The sequence below is a fragment of the Mobula hypostoma genome, chromosome 10 (assembly GCF_963921235.1).
Source record: "Mobula hypostoma chromosome 10, sMobHyp1.1, whole genome shotgun sequence".
NCBI classification, from domain to species: domain Eukaryota; kingdom Metazoa; phylum Chordata; class Chondrichthyes; order Myliobatiformes; family Myliobatidae; genus Mobula; species Mobula hypostoma.
This window is the reverse complement of record NC_086106.1, coordinates 17,381,698-17,403,401: the sequence shown is the minus strand read 5'-3', so window position 1 is coordinate 17,403,401 and position 21,704 is coordinate 17,381,698. Positions and strand designations below refer to the sequence as shown.

Genomic DNA, 21,704 nt, shown 5'->3' with positions numbered 1-21,704 from the left:
CCATTACTGTGGAGAAGGTTCTTGGGAAGCTGAAAGGTCTGAAGGTAGATAAGTCACCTGGACCAGATGGTGAACCCCAGGGTTCTGAAAGAGGTGGCTGAAGAGATTCTGGGGGGCATTAGTAATGATCTTTCATTACTCATTTCATTTTCAAAAATCGCAAATGTCTCCACTCTTCAAGAAGGGAGAGAAGCAGAAGACAGGAAACTATAGGCCAGTTAGTCTGACCTCAGTGGTTGGAAAGGTGTTGGAGTCGATCATTAAGGATGAGGTCTCAGGGTACTTGGAGGGACGTGATAAAATAGGCTATAGGGAAAATTTTGCTGGACAGATCTATTGGAATTCTTTGAAGAAATGACAAGCAGGATATACAAATGAGAACTGATGTGCACTTGGATTTTCAGAAGGCCATTGACAAGGTGCCACACATGAGGCTGCTTAACAAGATAAGAGCCCATGACATTGCAGGAAAGATTCTAGAATGGATAAAGTAGTGGCTGATTGGCAGGAGACAAAGAGTGGGAATAAAGGGAGTCTTTTCTGCTTGGCTGCCTGTAACAAGTGGTGTTCCACAAGGGTGTGTGTCAGGACCAATTCTTTATTAGAAAATAGTCAACATCTTTGTTCTTTCTACCAAAATACATGACCATACACTTCCCGACACTGTGTTCTACTTGCCACTTCTTTGCTCCTTCTCCCAATCTGTCCAAGTCCTTCTACAGACCTCCTGCTTCCTCAACAGGAACGGCCACTCCACCTATCCTCAAATCCTTGCAAAAATATGGCCTCAAAACTATTAACTCTGTCATCCAAATCATTGACCGATAACAAAAAAGCAGTCCCACACTGACCCCTACAGAACACCTCTAGTCACTGGCACCCGACCAGTAAAAGCTCAGTTTATTCCCACTCTTTGTCTCCCGCCAATCAATCAATCAATCAGCCAATCCTCTATCCTTGTTAGTATCTTTCCTGTAAGGCTCTTATCTTGTTAACCAGCCTCATGTGTGGCACCTTGTCAAAATTCAAGTGCACAGCATCCACCGACTCTCCTTTATCTATCCTGCTTGTTACTTCCCGAAAGTATTCCAACAGATGTGTTATTTTTATCCTATTTATTTAGCCTATTTTATTCATGTGCCTTCAAGTACCCTGAGACCTAATCCTTAACAATGGACTCCAACATCTTCCCAACCACTGGGGCCAGGCCTACAGGGCTATAATCTCCTTTCTTCTGCCTCCCTCCCTTTGTGAAGAGTGACATTTGCAATTTTCCACTCCTCTGGAACAATGCCAGAATCTCTTGGTTATTACTAATGGCACCACAATCTCTTCAGCTACCTCTTTCAGATTCCTGGGTCGTAATTCATCCTCCCCAGGTGGCTTTTCCAACTTCAGACCTTTCAGCTTCCCAAGCACCTTCTCCCCAGTAATAGCAACTACACTCACTTCTGCCCCCTGACATTCTCGAACCTCCGGCATGCTGCTAGTGCGTTTCACAGTGATGGCTTAGGAAACGTACTTATTCAGTTCATCCGCAATTTCCTTGTTCCCTGTTACTACCTCTTCTGTGTCATTTTCCAGTGGTCTGATATCCACTCTTGCCTCTGTTTTACTGCTTATAGATCAAATAATAGACTTCTGATATCTTCTTTGATATTATTGGCTAGCTTACCTTTTTGCCCTGAGGAAGGGTCTCGGCCCGAAACATTGACTGTACCTCTTCCTGTAGATGCTGCCTAGCCTGCTGCGTTCACCAGCACTTTTTGTGTGTGTTGCTTACCTTTATATTTCATGTCTTCTTTCTTTATGGCTTTTCTTGTTGATTTTAAAAGCTTCCCAGTCCTCCAACTTCACAGAAAGTTTTGCTTTATAATTTGCCCTTTCTTTTATGTTGTTTTTGACTTCCCCTGTCAGCCACAGTTGTGTCACCCTGCTTCTAGAATACTTCTTCCTTGGGGGGTATCTATCCTGCACCTTCCGATTTCCTCTGAGACACTCCAACCTTTGTTGTTCTGCCATCATCCCTGCCAGTGTCCCCTTCCAATCCATTTTGGCCAACTTTTCTGTCATGCCTCTTATAATTCCTTTTACTCCACAGTAATACTGATACACCTGACTCAGCTTCTCACTCTTAAAGTGCAGGGTGAACTCTATCATATTATGATCACTGTCCTCAAGGTTCACTTCCAAAGGATTTGATTTCTTTTTTTTTAACCAACAGAGCCATGCCACCCTCCCTGCCTACCTGTCTGTACTTTCTATACAATGTGTATCCTTGTATGTTAAACTCCCAACTATAATCTTAGCCACGTGTCTGTGATGCCCGCAACATCGCACCTGCCGATCTCTAACTATGCTACAAGATCATCTACCTTATTCTCTATACCGCGCGCATTCAAATACAACACCTGCAGTCCTGTATTCATCACCCTTTTCGATTTTGCCCCCATGGGGCCGTGGACAATTCTGATTTGATGGAGAATGGACGTGAGAGCGCAGAGGAACATCTGGAGAAATTTCTGAAATGCCCGTCCGCTGCTGTCATTACTGCGTGGTCTGGAATCTTTTGGAGGGTAGGCCTCAAAATCTGCGGCCTTGCTCGCTTTTGGCGACTGAGAAGGAGCTCCAATTGTTCGGACAGAGATGGCGCTCACTACTCGGTGTCGGAGAGCTGATCAGAGCTCAAAGTTTTCGGATGAGTCAGAGTCGGATTGTGGTCGGCATGGCAGGGAGAGTTTTTCTTCCTTCTCCCGTCTGCGTGAGATGTGGGACATTTGAGAAACTTTGAACTTTACTGTGCTCATGGACTTCTTCATCAAGTTATGGTATTGTTGCACTGTTGTAACTATATGTTATAATTATGTGGGTTTTGTTAGTTTTTCAGTCTTGGTCTGTCCTGTGTTTTGTGATATCACACCGGTGGAAATAATGTATCATTTCTTAATGCATGCATTACTAAATGACAATAAAAGAGGACTACATGTCTTCATAATCCTGTTACTCGTCCCACTGACCTGTCATCTGCCTGTCCTTCCTCGCAGCCTCCCTGCACTAACAGATGAAGAATGAAGAACAAGCCCGTTCTCACCGGTTGAGCCAAAGCCTCCCCCCTCCCACGCTGCCGGCCTGCCCCCAAAATGGCCGGCCTGCCCCCACAATGGCCGCCCTGCTTCTCCCCACCTGACTTCCATTTGCCCTTGCTAATGATCTGCGATTCAACTGGGGGCCACCAGAAAAACCCAAAAGCCCGCGAACACTAGTTTTCAAACCGCTGCCCCCACCCTCACCTGTGTGGACCCCCCACCCCCGTCGAGTTGATTTGTGCCGCTGGAAAAAAATCTGTTTTCCCACTTTATGTCACACACAAAAAAAAAATCAGGAAATTGGAATTTTCTGGTACGGTTACAGAGAAAGGCTATGTACTACTGTGAACCTGTGATTTAGGATTCCCCGGGTATCAGTGGCTGCGCTGAGAAAGACTTGCACTGTATGACCCTCTCCCCACCAGCGTCGCAGATGCTTGAGTAGTGAGACAGGACGGAGAAAGCTCACACTAAGATGTTGCAGACTAATGCAGGAGAGCCAGGATCCAACAGACAGCTGACAGAAGGAAAGCCCAGTGATATCCCTGTGGATGTATCTGCCTCCGAGGGGAGCGAGGGTGTGTGGAGCAGACTCATTGACGGGGGGTGAGGCGGAGGGGGCTGCTGACCTGCACAATGTGCGGGCAAGTGTTTGCCCAGCGGTCCTTGCTGCACTGCCACTAGTACGCCCAGGCTGAGACGCGGCCTGACGCCCACCAGGGAGCAGAGGGTCACCCGCCCCGGGCGCGGCAAGACCTTCATCCACTTCTCACGCTTGGAGGTGCACCTGTGGGTCTTCTCCCGCCCCGACTGTGGCAAGGCCTTCCACCAGTCCTCGAGCCCACAGGGACACCGGCACAAACACGGCGTTCCACCAAGGTGAACTGTTCCGCGAGTGTCTGGGTGAGAGACAGAACCAGGGGTTGGGGGAGATGAAGGGGATGTAATGCGACTTTAAATTAGCTTCTCGAGGCCACCGGGCGTACACGGGCACGTGTGTCTGGCAGTGAACTTTGTGAGGAGAGTGAGATGGAATCTGTATAAATCTGGTTGTCGGTCACATAACATAACACAGTACAGAGCATTCGGCCCACAATATAGTCCTGATGCCCAGTCCCTGCTGGCTACGCCTTGTCCACATCCCTCCAATCCCTGCCTAACTTAAGTCCTGTGTTGTAACTCACCACCACCAACCAGGCACCAAGAAATCAAAATCTTGCCACCCACCTCACCTTCGAACTTTTCCCCTCTCGCCCTAACTCCATTGCCTCTCGTATTAGACATTTCCACCCTGCGGAAAATATGCCGGTTATTGTAATCAGATCAACTCCCACCAGCCTCTGCAACTCCAGAGAAAGTAATACATCTGTCCAGCCTCTCACACCCCTCCAACCTCTCCTACCCCTCCAGCCTCTCCTACCCCTCCAGCCTCTCACACCCCTCCAGCCTCTCCTACCCCTCCACCCTCTCCTACCCCTCCAGCCTCTCCTACCCCTCCAGCCTCTCCTATCCCTCCAACCTCTCCTACCCCTCCAGCCTCTCCTACCCCTCCAACCTCTCCTACCCCTCCAAACTCTCCTACCCCTCCAGCCTCTCCTACCCCCCAACCTCTCCTACCCCTCCAAACTCTCCTACCCCTCCAGCCTCTCCTACCCCTCCAGCCTCTAATCCAGGCACCATCCTGGTGGACCTGTTCTGCACCCTCTCCACAGCACTGGCAGTGATAGTTTGGGACCTAGAGGCTGGGAGGGGTGTTGGTTGTGGGAGGTTCTGTTTGAAAAGGCCGGGACAGCATCTGGAGTGGCATTTTTTAAAATGTTAGCTTTGGCAAGAGGCAAAATTCTGGACTGCATCTTAATGCTGTGGCAAAATATACCAGTGTTCTTTCGAATAGACAAGCTGCTCATTGTGAACATAGAACAGTGCAGGCCATTCGGCCCATGATGTTGTGCTGATCTTCTAATATACTCTAAGGTCAATCTCACCCTTCTAATCTACTGTAAGGTTAATCTCACCCTTCGCACCCACAGAGCTCTCCATCTTTCTTTCATCCATGTTGCTATAAAGGTCCCAAATGTATCTGCCTCTACCACCACACCTGACAGTGTATTCCACGCACCCACTACTCTCTCTGCAAAAATACCTCCTCTGATATCTCCCCTATACTTTCCACCAATCACCTTAAAAACACACCCCTTGCATTAGCTATTTCTGTCCTAGAAAGAAAAAAAAGATGCTGGCAGATCACTCAATCTCTGCCTCTTCTCATCTTGTACACCTCTACCAAGTTACCTCTCAGCCTCCCTAGCTCCACAGCGGAAAGCCCAATCTCGCGCAGCCCTTCATCATAAGACATGCCCTGTAATCCAGGCAGTATCCTGGTATATCTCTTCTGCTCCCTCTCTAAAGCTTCCACATCCTTCCTGTAATGAGGCAACCAGAATTGAACACACTGCTCTATGTGCGATCTGACCGGAGTTTTATAGAGCTGCAACATTACCTCACAACTCCTCAATCCCTCAACTAATGAACACACCATAGGACTTCTTAATGCCCTATCAATGTGCACTGCATCTTTGAGGCAGCCATGGCCGTGGACCCCAGGATTTCTCTGTATCTCCGCACTGCTGAGGGTCTGGCCATTGACCCTGTACTCAGCCTTCGTTCGATATTCCAAAGTGTTTCACTTGGCACTTTTCCGGATTGAACTGCATCTGCCACTTCTCGGCCCAATTCCACATCCTATCAACGTCCTGTTGGAACATACGATAGCCTTCGTGTCACCGACGAAGTTACTCACCTTCGACTCCTGGTCAGATCAGCCCTCGATCCCCTGGGTTTCCGACCAGGAGCACACTAGAGTCGGCGATGCTGTCATCTACCTGCCGAACAGAGCCTACTCCCATTTGGATAAGCAGGGCAGCACTGTGAGGATCATGTTTGATTATTCAAGTGTCTTCAGTACCATGCAGCCGTCATTGCTGGGGAAAAGCTCCATTCACTGCAGGTTGGCACTTCCATTGTACCCTGGATAATGGACTATCTGACTGGCAGATCACAGTTTGTGTGGTTTCAGAGCTATGTGTCAGACATGGCTACAAGCAGCACTGGGGCCCCACAGGGGACCATATTGGCTCCCTTCCTGTTTATCCTGTATACCTTGGATTTGAGATACCACGGTGAGTCATGTCATCTGCAGAAATTCTCTGATGACTCAGCAATAGTTGGATGTATAAAGGGAGGACAGGAGGATGAATACAGGGCCCTGAAGGAGGACGTTGTCAAATGGTGCAAGCTGAATCATCTGCAGTTCAACATCCGTAAGACAAAGGAGATGGAGATGGACTTCAGGAAGACTTATCGTGCACTGCTCCCTGTTACTATTGATGTGAGGACGTGGATGTGGTGAGAACCTACAAGTACCTGGGGGTGCACCTGGATGACAGACTTGCCTGGAGCACCAACACGGAGGCCGTGTACAAGAAGGGCCAGAGTTCCCTCGAATTCCTGAGGAGACTGAAGTTCTTTGGAGTATGCAGGCCTCTCCTTCACATGTTCTACCAGTCTGTTGTCGCCAGTACAATCTTCTATGCAGTGCTGTGCTGGGGCAATGGCATCAACACGGGTGATGCCAACAGCCTCAATAAACTGATTGGGAAGGCTGGCTCTGTTACAGGAGTCAAACTGGACACACTGGAGGCTGTGGTAGAACATAGAACCCCATGCAGAATCCTGGCAATTCTGGGCAATGTATCTCACCCTCTGCATGCCACCTTGGCTGAACAGAGGAGCACCTTCAGTACGAGATTAAGACAATAGCGCTGCTCCAATGAGCTCCAGATGAGGCCATTCTTACCCTCGATCGTCAAGCTCTATAATCAGTCAACCTATAACCGGGGAAGTGATGATCCCCTCCTGTTAGACTGTTTGAGGCAACTTATTTTTTAATCTTTCTTATTTCTCTTCTAATATTTGTATATTTGTATATCTGTGCACTTGTAATGCTACTGTGACACTGTAATTTCCTTTGGGATCAATAGAGTATCTGTCTATCTAACTCACCCTTCCACTTCCTCGTCCAAGTCATTTATAAAAATCACAAAGAGCACGGCTCCCAGAACAGAATTAGTGGGAAGGAAGGCAGGGTCCTGGGTGAATCTAACCTCACACGTTCACAACACAAACTCCTGTCGTCAGATATGGTGAAGATCCCTCCACACCATCCCATCATACACTCCCAGGGTCACACCTAGAGTGAAACTCCCTCTACACCGTCCCATCAGACACTCCCGGGGTCAGACACAGAGTGAAACTCTCTCCACACTGTCCCATCACACACTCCCGGGGTCAGACACAGAGTGAAGCTCCCTCCACACCGTCCCATCACACACTCCCAGGGTCACACCTAGAGTGAAACTCCCTCTACACTGTCCCATCACACACTCCCGGGGTCAGACACAGAGTGAAGCTCCCTCCACACCGTCCCATCACACACTCCCGGGGTCAGACACAGAGTGAAGCTCCCTCCACACCGTCCCATCACACACTCCCAGGGTCACACCTAGAGTGAAACTCCCTCCACACTGTCCCATCACACACTCCCGGGGTCAGACACAGAGTGAAGCTCCCTCCACACCGTCCCATCACACACTCCCAGGGTCACACCTAGAGTTAAACTCCCTCCACACTGTCCCATCACACACTCCCGGGGTCAGACACAGAGTGAAACTCCCTCCACATCGTCCCATCACACACTCCCGGGGTCAGACACAGAGTGAAACTCCCTCCACACCGTCCCATTACACACTCTCAGGGTCACACCTAGAGTGAAACTCCCTCCACACCGTCCCATCACACACTCCCGGGGTCAGACACAGAGTGAAGCTCCCTCCACACCGTCCCATCACACACTCCCAGGGTCAGACACAGAGTGAATCTCCATCCACACCGTCCCATCACACACTCCCAGAGTCAGACACAGAGTGAAACTCCCTCCACACCGTCCCATCACACTCCCGGGATCAGACCCGGTCGGGTCCATCGATCCTTATTCCAGGGTTTCTGGTTTTCCCCAGTTTCTGTTGTAGGCACATGATTCTCGTTTTGGGGCTGAGACATAAATACCTCTGCAAACCAGGGATTCCCTGCTGAACTGTTCTCTTCCCCTCCTTGTCTTTTCTCCCCTCGCCTGACTCTCTGCCTGCTCACCTAGCCATTATACCCCACCTGTATCGCTGAAGTTTTACCACCGGAGCAAGACCGGAGCCTTGTTAGGTCAAGATAAAGGACTGTCTTTCGTTGTGTGGAATTGTCTCTCTGTGTCCACGCCTTCACTAGGTGGGTCTGGCCGTTTGCCGCCACCTTGTGTTGGGATCCGTCTCTTCATGTCCAGCGTTCTGTGTATGAGTTCTGGCCCTACGTCCTGTTCCCAAGAGGGCTCCCAGCTCTGTGTTCTGTGCTCCTGTCTCTTCTAGTCCAAGGCTCTGTGCTCCTGAAGGCCCTCGTCCAGTCCGTGTCTAGTCCAGTCCTATCCGAGTCCTGTCCCTGTGCCTTTACCTGCCCTTGTGTCTCGCCCTACCCAGGAATTCCTCACCCAAGCCATGTCCAGTCCTGTAGCCTCGTCTTGTCCTCACCTAGTTCTGGAGTCCGAGCCAGAGTCCTCGCCTAGTTCTGGAGTCCAAGCCGGAGTCAAGTCCCAGGTTTTGGGTCCTTGCCCAGTCTCTGGCTCTGAGTCCATACCCAAGCCTCGAAGTTCCCTAGACTGAGGCCTCAAGACCCCAAGCCTGTCTCCAAGACTCATGCCTCCAAGCCTGTCTCCACGCCTCAAGCCTCAAGACCCCAGCCTCCAGTCCTGCAGTCATGTCATGTCCTTGCCTGGTTCTGGGGCCTGAGCCCGAGGCAAGACCCAGATTCTGGGTCCTTGTCCAGTCTCTGGCTCGGGGTTCAAGCCTGGGCTCCTAGTTCATAGTTCCTTGTCCGGTTTCCCCGTTTCTTGTCCATGTCCTAGCCCAGGTCCTGCATCCTTGTCCGGTTCCTAGTACTTCAGTGTCTGTGTCTTGCATTTGGGTCGGTTCCCAACACCCCCCATTGTGACACAGAGGAGATTTACAAGGATGTTGCCTGGATTGGGGAGCATGCCTTATGAAAACGGGTTGAGTGAACTTGGCCTTTTCTCCTTGGAGCGACGGAGGATGAGAGGTGACCTGACAGAGGTGTATAAGATGATGAAAGACATTGATCATGTGGATAGCCAGAGGCTTTTTCCCAGACAACAGTAATTCTGCAATTGCTGGAAATTCAAGCAACACACATCAAAGTTGCTGGTGAACGCAGCAGGCCAGGCGGCATCTATAGGAAGAGGTACGGTCGACGTTTCGGGCCGAGACCCTTCGTCAGGACTAACTGAAAGAAAAGTTAGTAAGAGATTTGAAAGTGGGAGGGGGAGGGGGAGATCCAAAACTTTTTCCCAGGGCTGGAATGGCTAACATGAGAGGGCACAGTTTTAAGGTGCTTGGAAGTAGGTACAGAGGAGATGTCAGGGGTAAGTTTTTCACACAGAGAGTGGTGAATGCGTGGAATGGGCTGCCGGCAATGGTGGTGGAGGTGGATACGATAGGGTCTCTTAAGAGACTCCTGGATAGGTACATGGAGCTTAGAAAAATAGAGGGCTATGGGTAACCTTAGGTAATTTCTAAAGTAAGTACATGTTCAGCACAGCTTTGTGGGCTGAAGGGCCTGTATTGCGCTGTAGGTTTTCTGTGTTTCTAAATTACAGTAACGTCACAGGCATTGAAAAACGTACCCGCAGCACCATCACAGGCATCTAACAGCAGACGTGCAGTGTTCACAAGCAAAATATAGACTAAACATGAATAATGAACAGTTTTTTACAAGAAAGAATTCAATAAGTGTAAAAAATTGAAAGTCCATTGTAATGCAAAGTGGACACAGTGTTACTGTAGTGAGGGGGCGGTTGGTCCAATAACTCAGTGACTGAAGGGAAAAATCTGTTCCTGAACCCGGTGGTGTAGGATGTCAGGCTTCTGTACGTCCTGTCCGAAGGGAGTCATGAGATGCTGTTGGTAAGAGGTATTAGATGATATACTTTGACTTAAAAGTAACATTAGCAAATTTGCAGATGACACAAAGCTGGGTGGCAGTGTGAAATGTGAGCAGGATGTTATGAGAATGCAGGGTGACTTGGACAGGTTGGGTGAGTGGGCAGATGCATGGCAGATGCAGTTGAATGTGGATAAATGTGAGGTTATCTGGTGGCAAGAACGGGAAGGCAGATTACTATCTGAAAGGTGTTAAGTTAGGAAAAGGGGAAGTACAACGAAATCTAGGTGTCCTTGTTCATCAGTCACTGAAAGTAAGCATGCAGGTACAGCAGGCAGTGAAGAAAGCTAATGGCATGCTGGCCTTTATAACAAGGGGAGTTGAGTATAAGAGCAAAGAGGTCCTTCTGCAGTTGTACAGGGCCCTGGTGAGACCACACCTGGGTTACTGTGTGCAGTTTTGGTGTCCAAATTTGAGGAAGGACATTCTTGCTATTGAGGGAGTGCAGCGTAGGTTCACAAGGTTAATTCCCTGGATGGCGGGATTGTCATATCTTGAAAAATTGGAGTGACTGGGGTTGTATACACTGGAATTTAGAAGGACGAGGGGGGATCTGATTGAAACATATAAGATTATTAAGAGATTGGACACGCTAGAGGCAGGAAACCTGTTCCCGATGTTGGGGGAGTCCAGAACCAGAGGCCACAGTTTAAGAGTAAGGGGTAGACCATTTAGAACAGAGTTGAGGAAAAACTTTTTCACACAGAGGGTTGTGGATCTGTGGAATGCTCTGCCTCAGAAGGCAGTGGAGGCCAATTCTCTGGATTCTTTCAAAAAAGAGGTAGATGGAGCTCGTAAAGATAGCGGAGTGAAGGGATAGGGGGAGAAGGCAGGAATGGGGGACTGATTGTGGATGATCAGCCATGATCACAGTGAATGATGGTGCTGGCTCGAAGGGCTGAATGGCCTACTCCTGTACCTGTTGTCTATTGTCTATTGAGACAAGAGAGAGGTAAAGTTAAGTGTGCAAGTGTGATGGCTATTCACTTTCTAGGGCCCGAGAGGATTATTGCCAAGCACAGCATGACCTTTCCAAAGGGTCAGAGTTGTTTGTGACAAAGTTAACCTTCTAACAAATACTCTTTGCTCAGCTTCTTGTTGTAAACAAGAACCAATCTTCAGTTCATAATATAAATTGCAAACAGCAATCAGTTTGAAGTTAAAAGTACAGCTTTGCAAAATGACAGTGTTACAGAGCACAGGCTGCTAATCCACAGTGGGTGGGGTGGGGAGCTAAGAGATGTGGTTTGCAATGTGATATGACCAATTCTGGTCTGCAACAAAAGACAATGAGGCTGTGTTAATTGGTCCACATTAAACCAAACAGCTACAGCTAAGTTATTTGCACTATTGTCCCCGGTAGCTTTTAGGCCATCTGTGTGAAGTACTTTGTCCCAGCAAAGGTTTCTGGAAAACATAACATGCAGGTAATGTCAGCTAATGGCTAACAGTTTAAATATTAGGAAGCATCGAGGGTTGTTAGGAACAACAAGGAGAATGACAGAAAGAAGAACTAGAATTTGTTCTTCAATCTTCGATTTCTGCGGTGGATGACTCGTTCGTGAGCACTTGGTATGTTCTTTTAGTGCTTATGAATTGTATCAGATCTCATCGGTGGGCCAGAGGTGGGAAGAGTTAGCAGTTTCACACTTGTGTGTTTTGGTATCTTGGATGGCCTGCTGTGGGTCCATGAAGATGGGGCGACAGTGTCCTGGCAGCTTAAGGAGGTTAGGCATGCCACAAATTCGCTGGCGAACCTTGAGGGATATCCTGTTGACAGGTTGCATCTTGGTCTGGTAGGGCAATTCCAACACGGGTAAAGAAGGTGGTGGACACGCAGGGAGCATAATGAAAGATATCCCACCAGAGGGGCCCATCTCTTCCTCCTCTCCCATCGCCTGAAAGCAATTAAGCTCCAGAACAACTTCTACCCCGCTATTATAACAACGGCTCCCGAGCATCACTATATTGTCTGCCTACTAAAGATAACTGCATTCTTATTGCTTTTCTACTGTTCTACCCCAGTGCGCTGCGTTATTATTCAACCTGTTCGCAGACAGGCTTTTCAGCGTACCGTACATGTAAACCAATTCGATTAACTGGCTCCTTTGATGTTCGTTTGGCACCGCCCGCCTACTCAGCTGACCTATCAATCAATGGGTCTTGGTTACGCCCCCTCCGGCTGTCCAAACAGTCGGATGACAAACAGGGAGGGGCCTGAGTCCTCCCGGTGTCCGGAATGGCCAACTCGACTGTCAATCAAGAACCACGCGGAAGGCCTTCTGCAACGTCACAATGAAGGGCGGGCGCTGGGGTCACGTGGGCGATCGGTTCGGCCAACGGGCGGCGTCGGCGCCCGCTTCCCACTTGCGCGGCCCGTCACGGATTGTTGCCCCTCCGCCGGTCCCCGTTAGCGATTCCTGGCCCGCCGTTGGGTGTGAGCCCGCAGCCGGGGGCTGTCCGCCGCGCAGGTTGCCAGGGCGGGTGATTTACACTGGAGCGGGGGGCCCGTACGTCTGAGCATGCGCACTGCCCTCGGTAAGGCAACGTCTCGTGGTGCGGAGGGCGCTGGCTGAGCAGTTAGAGCTGTTTGTTGCGCGTGCTGCATTCTGGGAAAAGTGTCCGCCATGCTCCTTTTTGCAGAGGATTGGAACCCCATGTTCGTCCAGACCTCGGCTGATTGAACTTCATCAACTTGTCCTGAGTACTTTGATTTCATATCATCCGGTTTTTTTAACCCCTGTATTTACTTCCCCCTCCTTTAAATATTACAGCTTGATATGCTTTTGAGCAGAGGACAGGTATAAATTTGCTGGCTACAAGGAAGCTGAAGGAAAAGACTACATGGCTTTGGGACTTGGAACCATTGATAACCATTTATATTGGCTGCGATCTTGGGCATAGTGGTACAGGTTTTGATTTATTATTGTTACTTCTGGAATATGTGAAAAAGGTTGTGTGTTTGTGCCATCTAGACATATCATGCTGTACACGAAGTGTTAAAACAGAATTTTGTTATGCAATTTCAGAGAAAAGCTATAAAATTTACTGCCGTGAACCTATAATTGAGAAGTGTTCTGTTTGTCCTTTCAGGTATCAGTGACTCGGGTGAGAAAGATTTGTTCTGTATGACGCTGTCTACACCGGTGTCACATAGCTTAAGTGGAGCATCAGAGCAGAGAAAGTTAGGGCCAAACATTCATGCCAAGATCTTGCGGAGTGACGTGGGAGTGCTGCGATTCTATCGACAGTAGCCACCACAGAATGGAAGGAAAGCCCCTCGATATCCATGTGGATGTACCTGCATCCGAGGGCGGTGAGGGTGTGCAGAAGAGCAGACCTGATCGCGAGGGCCTGTTGCCCTGCACGCTGTGCGGGAAGGTGTTTGCCTACCAGTCCCTGTTGCGCCGCCACTGGCTGGCCCACACCGAGATCCGGCCCTTCATCTGCAACGTCTGCGGCAAGACCTACAAGAGTCACCAGGACTGCACGCGGCACCAGCGGATCCACACCGAGGAGACGAGCGTCACCTGCCCCGAGTGCGGTAAGGCCTTCACCCACTTCTCGCACCTGCAGGCCCACCTGCGCACCCACACTGGCGAGCGGCCCTTCCCCTGCCCCGACTGCGGCAAGGCCTTCGGCCACTCCTCCCACCTGCAGAGGCACCAACGCACCCACAGCTGCGAGCGGCCCTTCTCCTGCCCCGACTGCGGCAAGACGTTCGGCCACTCCTCACACCTACAGAGGCACCAACGCACCCACAGCTGCCAGCAGCCCTTCTCCTGCCCCGACTGCGGCAAGACGTTCGGCCGCTCTTCGCACCTACAGGCCCACCGGCGCACCCACACCTGCGAGCGGCCTTTTTCCTGCCCCGACTGCGGCAAGACCTTCGTCCAGTCTGCCCACCTCCTGGAGCACCAGCGGGTTCACACCGGAGAGAAGCCCTTCGTCTGCCCTCTCTGTGGGAAGAGCTTCGCCCGGTCGTCACAGCTCCATGCGCACAGGCGGACTCACACAGGGGAGAGGCCCTACCCATGTCCAGACTGTGGGAAGTGCTTTAGCACGGCTTCAATCTTACTTCAGCACCGTCAGGTCCACACCGAGGAGCGGCCCTTCCCCTGCCCCGACTGCGGCAAGGCCTTCAAGAGCCCCGTGCACCTGAAGCAGCACCACGTGATCCACGCCGGGGAGAGGCCCTTCTCCTGCACCGTCTGCGGCAAGGCCTTCGTCCGGTACTCCAACCTGCAGGCGCACCAGCGGCTACACTTGAGGGAGAAGAGGTTCGCCTGCCCCGAGTGTGGCAAGGTCTTCCCCCACACCACGAACCTGCTGGCGCACCGTCGTGCCCACGCCGGCAAGCGGCCGTTCGCCTGCCCCGAGTGCGCCAAGACCTTCGTCTACGCCTCGCACCTGCTGGCCCACCGGCGCACCCACACCGGTGAGCGGCCCTTCTCCTGCCCCGACTGCAGCAAGGCCTTCACCCACTCCTCCCACCTGCAGGCGCACCGGAGGGTCCACACCGGGGAGAAGCCCTTCGCCTGCCCCGTCTGCGGCAAGTGCTTCACATGGTCGTGGCAGATGCAGAACCACCAGCGGACTCACACGGAGTAGAGCGGTGACACTCGTCCCGACGGGGGGAGGGTCGTCTCCTGGTACAGCGGACACTGTGTGTGCTTGTGTGTGTCTGGAGTTTCTGTGTCCGTGGGCTGATCCGATTTCCTCCCACATTCCACAAAGGTAAATTTGTTCCGCGAGTCGGCTGGGGATAGAATCTGGGACTGGGGGAGGTGAAGGGGATGTGACGCTGCTGAAAATTAGTTTCTGGTGGCCGCTGTGCATACACAGACGTGTGGCGGTGAACCTTCTGAGGAGGGTGAGAAGGCATCTGTATAATTGCGGTTGGTGATCACAGAACATGACAGAGTACAGGCCGTACAGGCCATTCAGCCCATGATATTGTATACATGCCCAGTCCCTTGTCCACCTCCCTCCATTCCCTGCCTACCTCACGGCACCTTTAACTCCTCTTGTCTCTGCCACCATCCATGGACCTGCTGCTCAGTGCAAAAAAAGATCTAAACTTTGCCCCACACATCGCCTTTGAATTTGTCCCTTCACACCTCGACTCCATGGCCTCTCCTATCAGACATTTCCATCCTGGGAAAAAGCACCAGCTGTCTATGACTCTCATAATCTGACAAACTTCTATCGGGTTTCCTCTCGGCCTCTGCCGTTCCAGAGAAAGTAACACAGTTTTTTCCAGCCTGTCCTCATAGCTCAGGCCCCCGAATCCAGGCAACATCCAGGTGAACATCTTCCGCACCCTCTCCAAAGTCTCCTCGTCCCTCCTGGGGTGAGCGGACCGCAGTCCGAGTTTCGGGATTTGGACTCGATGACGGTACATTCCAGGCTGGGGTACTCTGGGGCTCGGAGGGTGGGAGAGGTGTTGGTTGTGGGAGGCGCCGTTGGATTGGCCCAGGACGGTATCTGCAGTGTGTTTTGTAAATGTCAGTTGTGGGACATTGGTGAAATTCTGGGCCGTGTTTTCGCGTTGTAAATCAGTGTTCTTTCAGATGCCCATTAGAACATAAACAGAACACAGCAGAGTACAGCACCGGCCCTTCAACTCTGCTGAAATTTGAACCTACTCTAAAACCAATCTGAAATTTCCCCCATTGTTCGTTCATCCTTACTGCTATCAAAGAGAATCGTAAGTGTCCCCAACGTATCTGCCTGAACCAACCCTGACAGCGTGATTCACGATCCCACCAGTCTCTGTGTGAAAAACACCTACTCTGACACCCACCCCAAGTACTTTCTACAATCATCTTAAAATCATGTCCTTTTTTTTTTAGCCATTTGCACTCTGGAACCAGGTCCTTGGCTGTCCACTCTGTGCCTCTTTGCTTATAAGGTCGTAAGAAATAGGAGCATAATTAGATGATTTGGCCCATCAGGTCTGCTCCAGCTTTTCTCGTGGCAGATCCATTTCCCTCCCAGCCCCAATCTCCTGTCTTCTCTCTGTAACTTTTCACACCCTGACTCATCAATCAGCTTAGAGAAACATAAGGACTCGGCCTCCACGGCCGCCTGTGGCAACGGATTCCACAGACTCGCCAGTCTCTGGCTAAAGACTCTCCTCCTCATCTCCGTTCCTAATGGACGGCCCTCTATTCAGAGATCGTTCCCTCTGGTCCTAGACTCCCCCACCACGGGAATCATCCACTCTCTCGGGACCTTTCAACGTTCGATAGGCTTCAATGAGATCCCACCCTCGTACTTCAGAATCCCAGTGAGTACAGGCCCAGAGCCTAAATCACTCCTTGTATGACAAGCCTTTTGTTCCTGGAATCATTTTTGTGAACCTCCATTGAACCCTCTCCAATGTCAGCACGTCTTTTCTTAAATAAAGGACCCAAACCTGCTCACTGTACTCCCAAGTGAGGCCTCACCAGTGCCCTATGAAGCCTCATCATTACATGCTTGCTTTTATGTTCTGGTCCTCTTGAAATGAATGCTAACGTTGCATTTGCCTTCCTCGCCATCGACTCAACCTGCAAATTAATCTTTGGGGAATCCTGCACGAGGACTTCCAAGTCCCTTTGCAGCTCAGAACTTTGAATTTTCTTCCTGACGCTGTATTCCATCTGCCACTTCTTTGCCAATTCTCCTAATCTGTCCAAGTCCTTCTACAGACTCTGTTTCCTCAACACCACCTGCCCCTCCACCTATCTTCATAGTGTCCACAAACTTGGCGACAAAGCCACCAATTCTGTCATCCAAGTCATTGATATATAACGTAAAAAGAGGTGGTCCCAATACCGACCCTGCAGAACACCTCTTGTCACCGGCAGCCAATCAGAAAAGGCTCCTTTTATTCCCACTCTTCACCTCCTGCCAATCAGCCAGTGCTCTGTCTATGCCAGTATCTTTCCTGTAATACCATGGGCTCTTTAAGCAGCCTCATGTACGGCACCTTGTCAAAGGCCTTCTGAAATTCCAAGTAAGCAACATTCACCGACTCTCTTTTGTCTATCTTGATTGTTATTTCTTCAAAGAATTCCAACAGATTTAGACCATAAGACATAGGAGCAGAATTAGGCCATCTGGCCCATCGAGTCTGCTCCACCATTCAATCATGGCTGATCATTTTTTTTCTCTCCTCCTCAACCCTAGTTCCCGGCCTTCTCCCTGTAACCTTTGATGCCATGTCCAATCAAGAACCTATCAATCTCTGCCTTAAACACACCCAACGACCTGGCCTCCACAGCTGCACGTGGTAACAAATTCCACAAATTCACCATTTTTTGGCCAAAGAAATTTCTTCGCATCTCTGTTGTGAAAGGGCGCCCCTCTATTCTGAGGCTGTGCCCTCTTGTCCTGGACTCCCCCACCATGGGAAACATCCTTTCCACATCTACTCTGTCTAGGCCTTTCAACATTTGAAAGGTTTTGATGAGATTCCCCCTCATCCTTCTGAATTCCAGCGAATACAGACCCAGAGCCATCAAACATTCCTCGTATGATAACCCTTTCATTCCTGGAATCATCCTTGTGAACCTCCTCTGGACCCTCTCCAATGCCAGCACGTCTTTTCTAAGATGAGGATCCCAAAACTGTTCACACTACTCAAGGTGAGGCCTCACCAGTGCCTTATAAAGCCTCAGCATCACATCCTCGCTCTTGTATTCTAGACCTCTTGAAATGAATGCTAACATGGCATTTGCCTTCCTCACCACTGACTCAACCTGCATGTTAACCATCAGGGTGTTCTGCACAAAGACTCCCAAGTCCCTTTGCATCTCAGATTCCTGGATTTTCTTCCCATTTAGAAAATATTCCGCACATTTATTTCTACTACCAAAGTGCATGACCATGCATTTTCCAAAATTGTATTTCATTTGCCTCTTTCTTGCCCATTCTCCTAATCTGTCTATGTCCTTCTGCATCCTACCTGTTCCCTCAACACTACCTGCCCCTCCACCAATCTTTGTATCATCTGCAAACTTGGCAACAAAGCCATTTATTCCATCATCTAAATCATTTATATACAGCATAAAAAGAAGTGGTCCCAACACCGACCCCTGTGGAACACCACTAGTTACTGGCAGCCAACCAGAAAAGGATCCTTTTATTCTCACTTGCTGCCTCCGATCAATCAGCCAATGCTCTAACCATGTTTATAACTTTCCTGTAATACCATGGGCTCTTAACTTGGCAAGCAGCCTCATGTGGGCACCTTGTCAAAGGCCTTCTGAAAGTCCAAATATACAACATCCACGACATCCCCTTTATCTATCCTACTTGTAATCTCCTCAAAGAATTCCAACAGTTCTGTCAGGCAGGATTTTCCCTGAAGGAAACCATGCCCACTTTGTACTATCTTGTCCTGGGTCACCAAGTATTCCATCTCCTCGTCCTTAACAATTAACATCCTCCCAACTACTGAGGTCTGGCTAACTGGTCTATAATTTCCTTTCTGCTGCCTTCCTCATTTGTTAAAGAGTGGAGTGACATTTGCAATTTTCCAGTCCTCTGGCACCTTGCCAGAGTCCAACGATTTTTCAAAGGATCATTTCCACTGCCACCACAATCTCTAAAGCTACCTCTTTCAGAACCCTAGGGAGCAGTTCCTCTGATCCAGGTGACTTATCTACCTTTAGGTCTTTCAGATTTTTGAGCACCTTCTCCCTTGTAACAGTAACTGCACCCACTTCTCTTCCTTCACACACTGCAACATCAGCCATACTGCTAGTGTCTTCCACAGTGAAGACTGATGCAAAATACTCATTTAGTTCATCGACCATCTCCTTGTCCCCCATTATTATCTCTCCTGCCTCATTTTCTAGTGGTCCTATAGCCACTCTCATTTCTCTTTTATTTTTAACGTACTTGAAAAAAAATTACTATCCACTTTGATATTATTTGCTAGCTTGCTTTCATATTTCATCTTTTCCCTTCTAATACTTTTTAGTTGCTCTCTACATTTAAAAAAATTTCCCAATCCTCTATCTTCCCACTAATTTTTGCTTCGTTGTATGCCCTTTCTTTTGCTTTTACAATAGCTTTGGGTTCCCTTGTCAGCCACGGTTGTACGATTTTACCATTTGATTATTTCTTCATTTTTGGAATACACATAACCTGCACCTTCCTCATTTTTCCCAGAAACGCACGCCCTTGCCACTCTGCTGACATCCCCGCCAGCTCCTTCCAATTTACTTTGGCCAACTCCTCTCTCATACCACTGTACTTGCCCTCACTCCACTGAAATACTTTATTCCTATCAAATTTCAAGCTGAACTCAATCATATTGTGATCACTGGTTCCTAAGGGTTCTTTTACCTTAAGCTCCCTAATTGCCTCCGGTTCATTACATAATACCTAATCCAGTATAGCTGATCCCCTAGTAGGCTGAACGACAAACTGCTCTAAAAAGCCATCTCCTAGGCATTCAACAAACTCACTCTCTTGAGATCCATTACAATTCTGATTTTCCCAATCCACCTGCATGTTAAAATCTCCCATGACTTCCATAACATTGCCCTTTTGACTCGCCTTTTCTATTTCCTGTTGTAATCTGTGTCCACCTCCCAGCCGCTGTTGGGAGGCCTGTATATAACTGCCATCAATGTCCTTTTACCACTTGTCAGGCAAGATTTTCCCTTGAGGAAACCATGCTGACTTTGGCCTATATTATCATGTGCCTCCAAGTACCCTGTAAACACATCCTTAACGATCAACTCCAACATTTTCCCAACCACTGAAGTCAGGCTAACTGGCTTATAATATCCTTTCTCCTGCCACCCTCCCTTCTTAAAAGGTGGAGTGACATTTGCAATCTTCCAAACCACCAGAACGATGCCAGAATCTACTGATTCTTGAAAGATCACTACTAATGTCTCCACAATCTCTTTAGCCCCTTTTTCAGAAACCTAGGGTGCACACCATCTGGTCCAGGTGACTTATCTACCCTCAGACCTTGCGGTTTCCCAAGCACCTCTGTAGTAATAGCAACTACACTCACTGTTACCCACTGACACTCTTAAACCTCTGGCAGAATGGTAGTGTCTTTAACAGTGAAGCCAGGTACAAAGTACTTAAAACAGTTTGCCCGCTATCTCCTTGTCCCCCATTACTATCTCTGCAGCGTCATTTTCCTACGGTCCAATATCTACTTCCACATCTCTTTTTTTCTTTATGTATCTGAAAAAGCTTTTGGTATGCTCTTTGACACTATTGGCTAGCTTACCTTCATATTTCATCTTCTCCCCCCTTATGACTTTTTTTAGTTGCCTTCTGTTGGTTTTTAAAAATTTTCCAATCCTCTAACTACCCAATAATTTGTGATCTATTACATGCCCTCTCTTTTGCTTTTCTGTTGGCTTTCCCTTCCCTTGTCAGCCACAGTTGCATCATCCTGCCTTTAGAATATTCCATCATCTTTGGGATGCATCTATCCTGCACCTTCCAAATTGCTCCCAGAAACTGCAGTCATTGTTACTCTGCCGTCATCCCTGCTAGTGTTCCCTTCCAATCAATTTTGGCCAGCTCCTCTCTCACGCCTCTGTAATTCTCCCTCTCAAATTGCAGGGTGAATCCTTACCGTTGCCTCCTAGGGTTCCATAACTTAAACTATCTAATCAAATCCAATTCATTGCACAACACCCAATCCTGAATTGCTGATGCCCTAGTGGCTCAACCAGGAGCTGCTCGAAAATGCCATCCCATAGGCATTCTACAAACTCACCCTCTTGGGATTCAGTACCAGCCTGACTTTCTCAACCTACCTGCATATTGAAATCCCCCATGACGATCGTAACATTGCCCTTTTGACATGCATTTTCTATCTCCTGCTGTAATTTGTAGCCCACGTCCTGGCTGTTGTTCGGAGGCTTGTATATAACTCCCATCAGAGTCTTTTTACCCTTGCAGTTTCTTAGATCTATCCACAAAGATTCTACATCTTCCAATCCTACATCACCTCTTTCTAAGGATTTACTTAATTTTTCACCAACAGAGCCACCCCACCCCCTCGTCCTACCTACCCGTTCTTTCAATACAATGTGTACACTTGGAACACATATAAAATTTGCTGGTGAACGCAGCAGGCCAGGCAGCATCTCTAGGAAGAGGTACAGTCGACGTTTTGGGCTGAGACCCTTCGTCAGGACTAACTGAAGGAAGAGTTAATAAGAGATTTGAAAGTGGGAGGGGGAGGGGGAGATCTGAAATGATAGGAGAAGACAGGAGGGGGAGGGATGGAGCCAAGAGCTGGACAGGTGATTGGCAAAAGGGATATGAGAGGATCATGGGACGGGAGGCCTAGGGAGAAAGAAAGGGGGAGGGGGGAACCCAGAGGATGGGCAAGGGGTATAGTCAGAGGGACAGAGGGAGAAAAAGGAGAGAGAGAAAAAGAATGTGTGTATATAAATAAATAACGGATGGGGTACGGGAGGGGGAGGTGGGGCATTAGCGGAAGTTTGAGAAGTCAATGTTCAT

General features: G+C 49.1%; 1 protein-coding gene across 1 annotated transcript; it reads left to right on the top strand.

Moving 5' to 3' along the window:
• Positions 1 to 12,540: 12,540 nt before the first annotated feature.
• On the top strand, positions 12,541 to 21,311 carry LOC134352694 (zinc finger protein 664-like). The gene is made up of 2 exons (XM_063060082.1): positions 12,541 to 12,743; positions 13,299 to 21,311. Exon 2 carries the CDS (start codon positions 13,407 to 13,409, stop codon positions 14,814 to 14,816), a length of 1,410 nt encoding a protein of 469 aa, XP_062916152.1. The 5' UTR covers positions 12,541 to 12,743; positions 13,299 to 13,406; the 3' UTR covers positions 14,817 to 21,311.
• Positions 21,312 to 21,704: the final 393 nt, after the last annotated feature.

Coding starts and splice junctions, on each gene's coding strand:
- LOC134352694 (XM_063060082.1), top strand. CDS start 13,407: ATGCCAAGATCTTGCGGAGTGACGTGGGAGTGCTGCGATTCTATCGAC.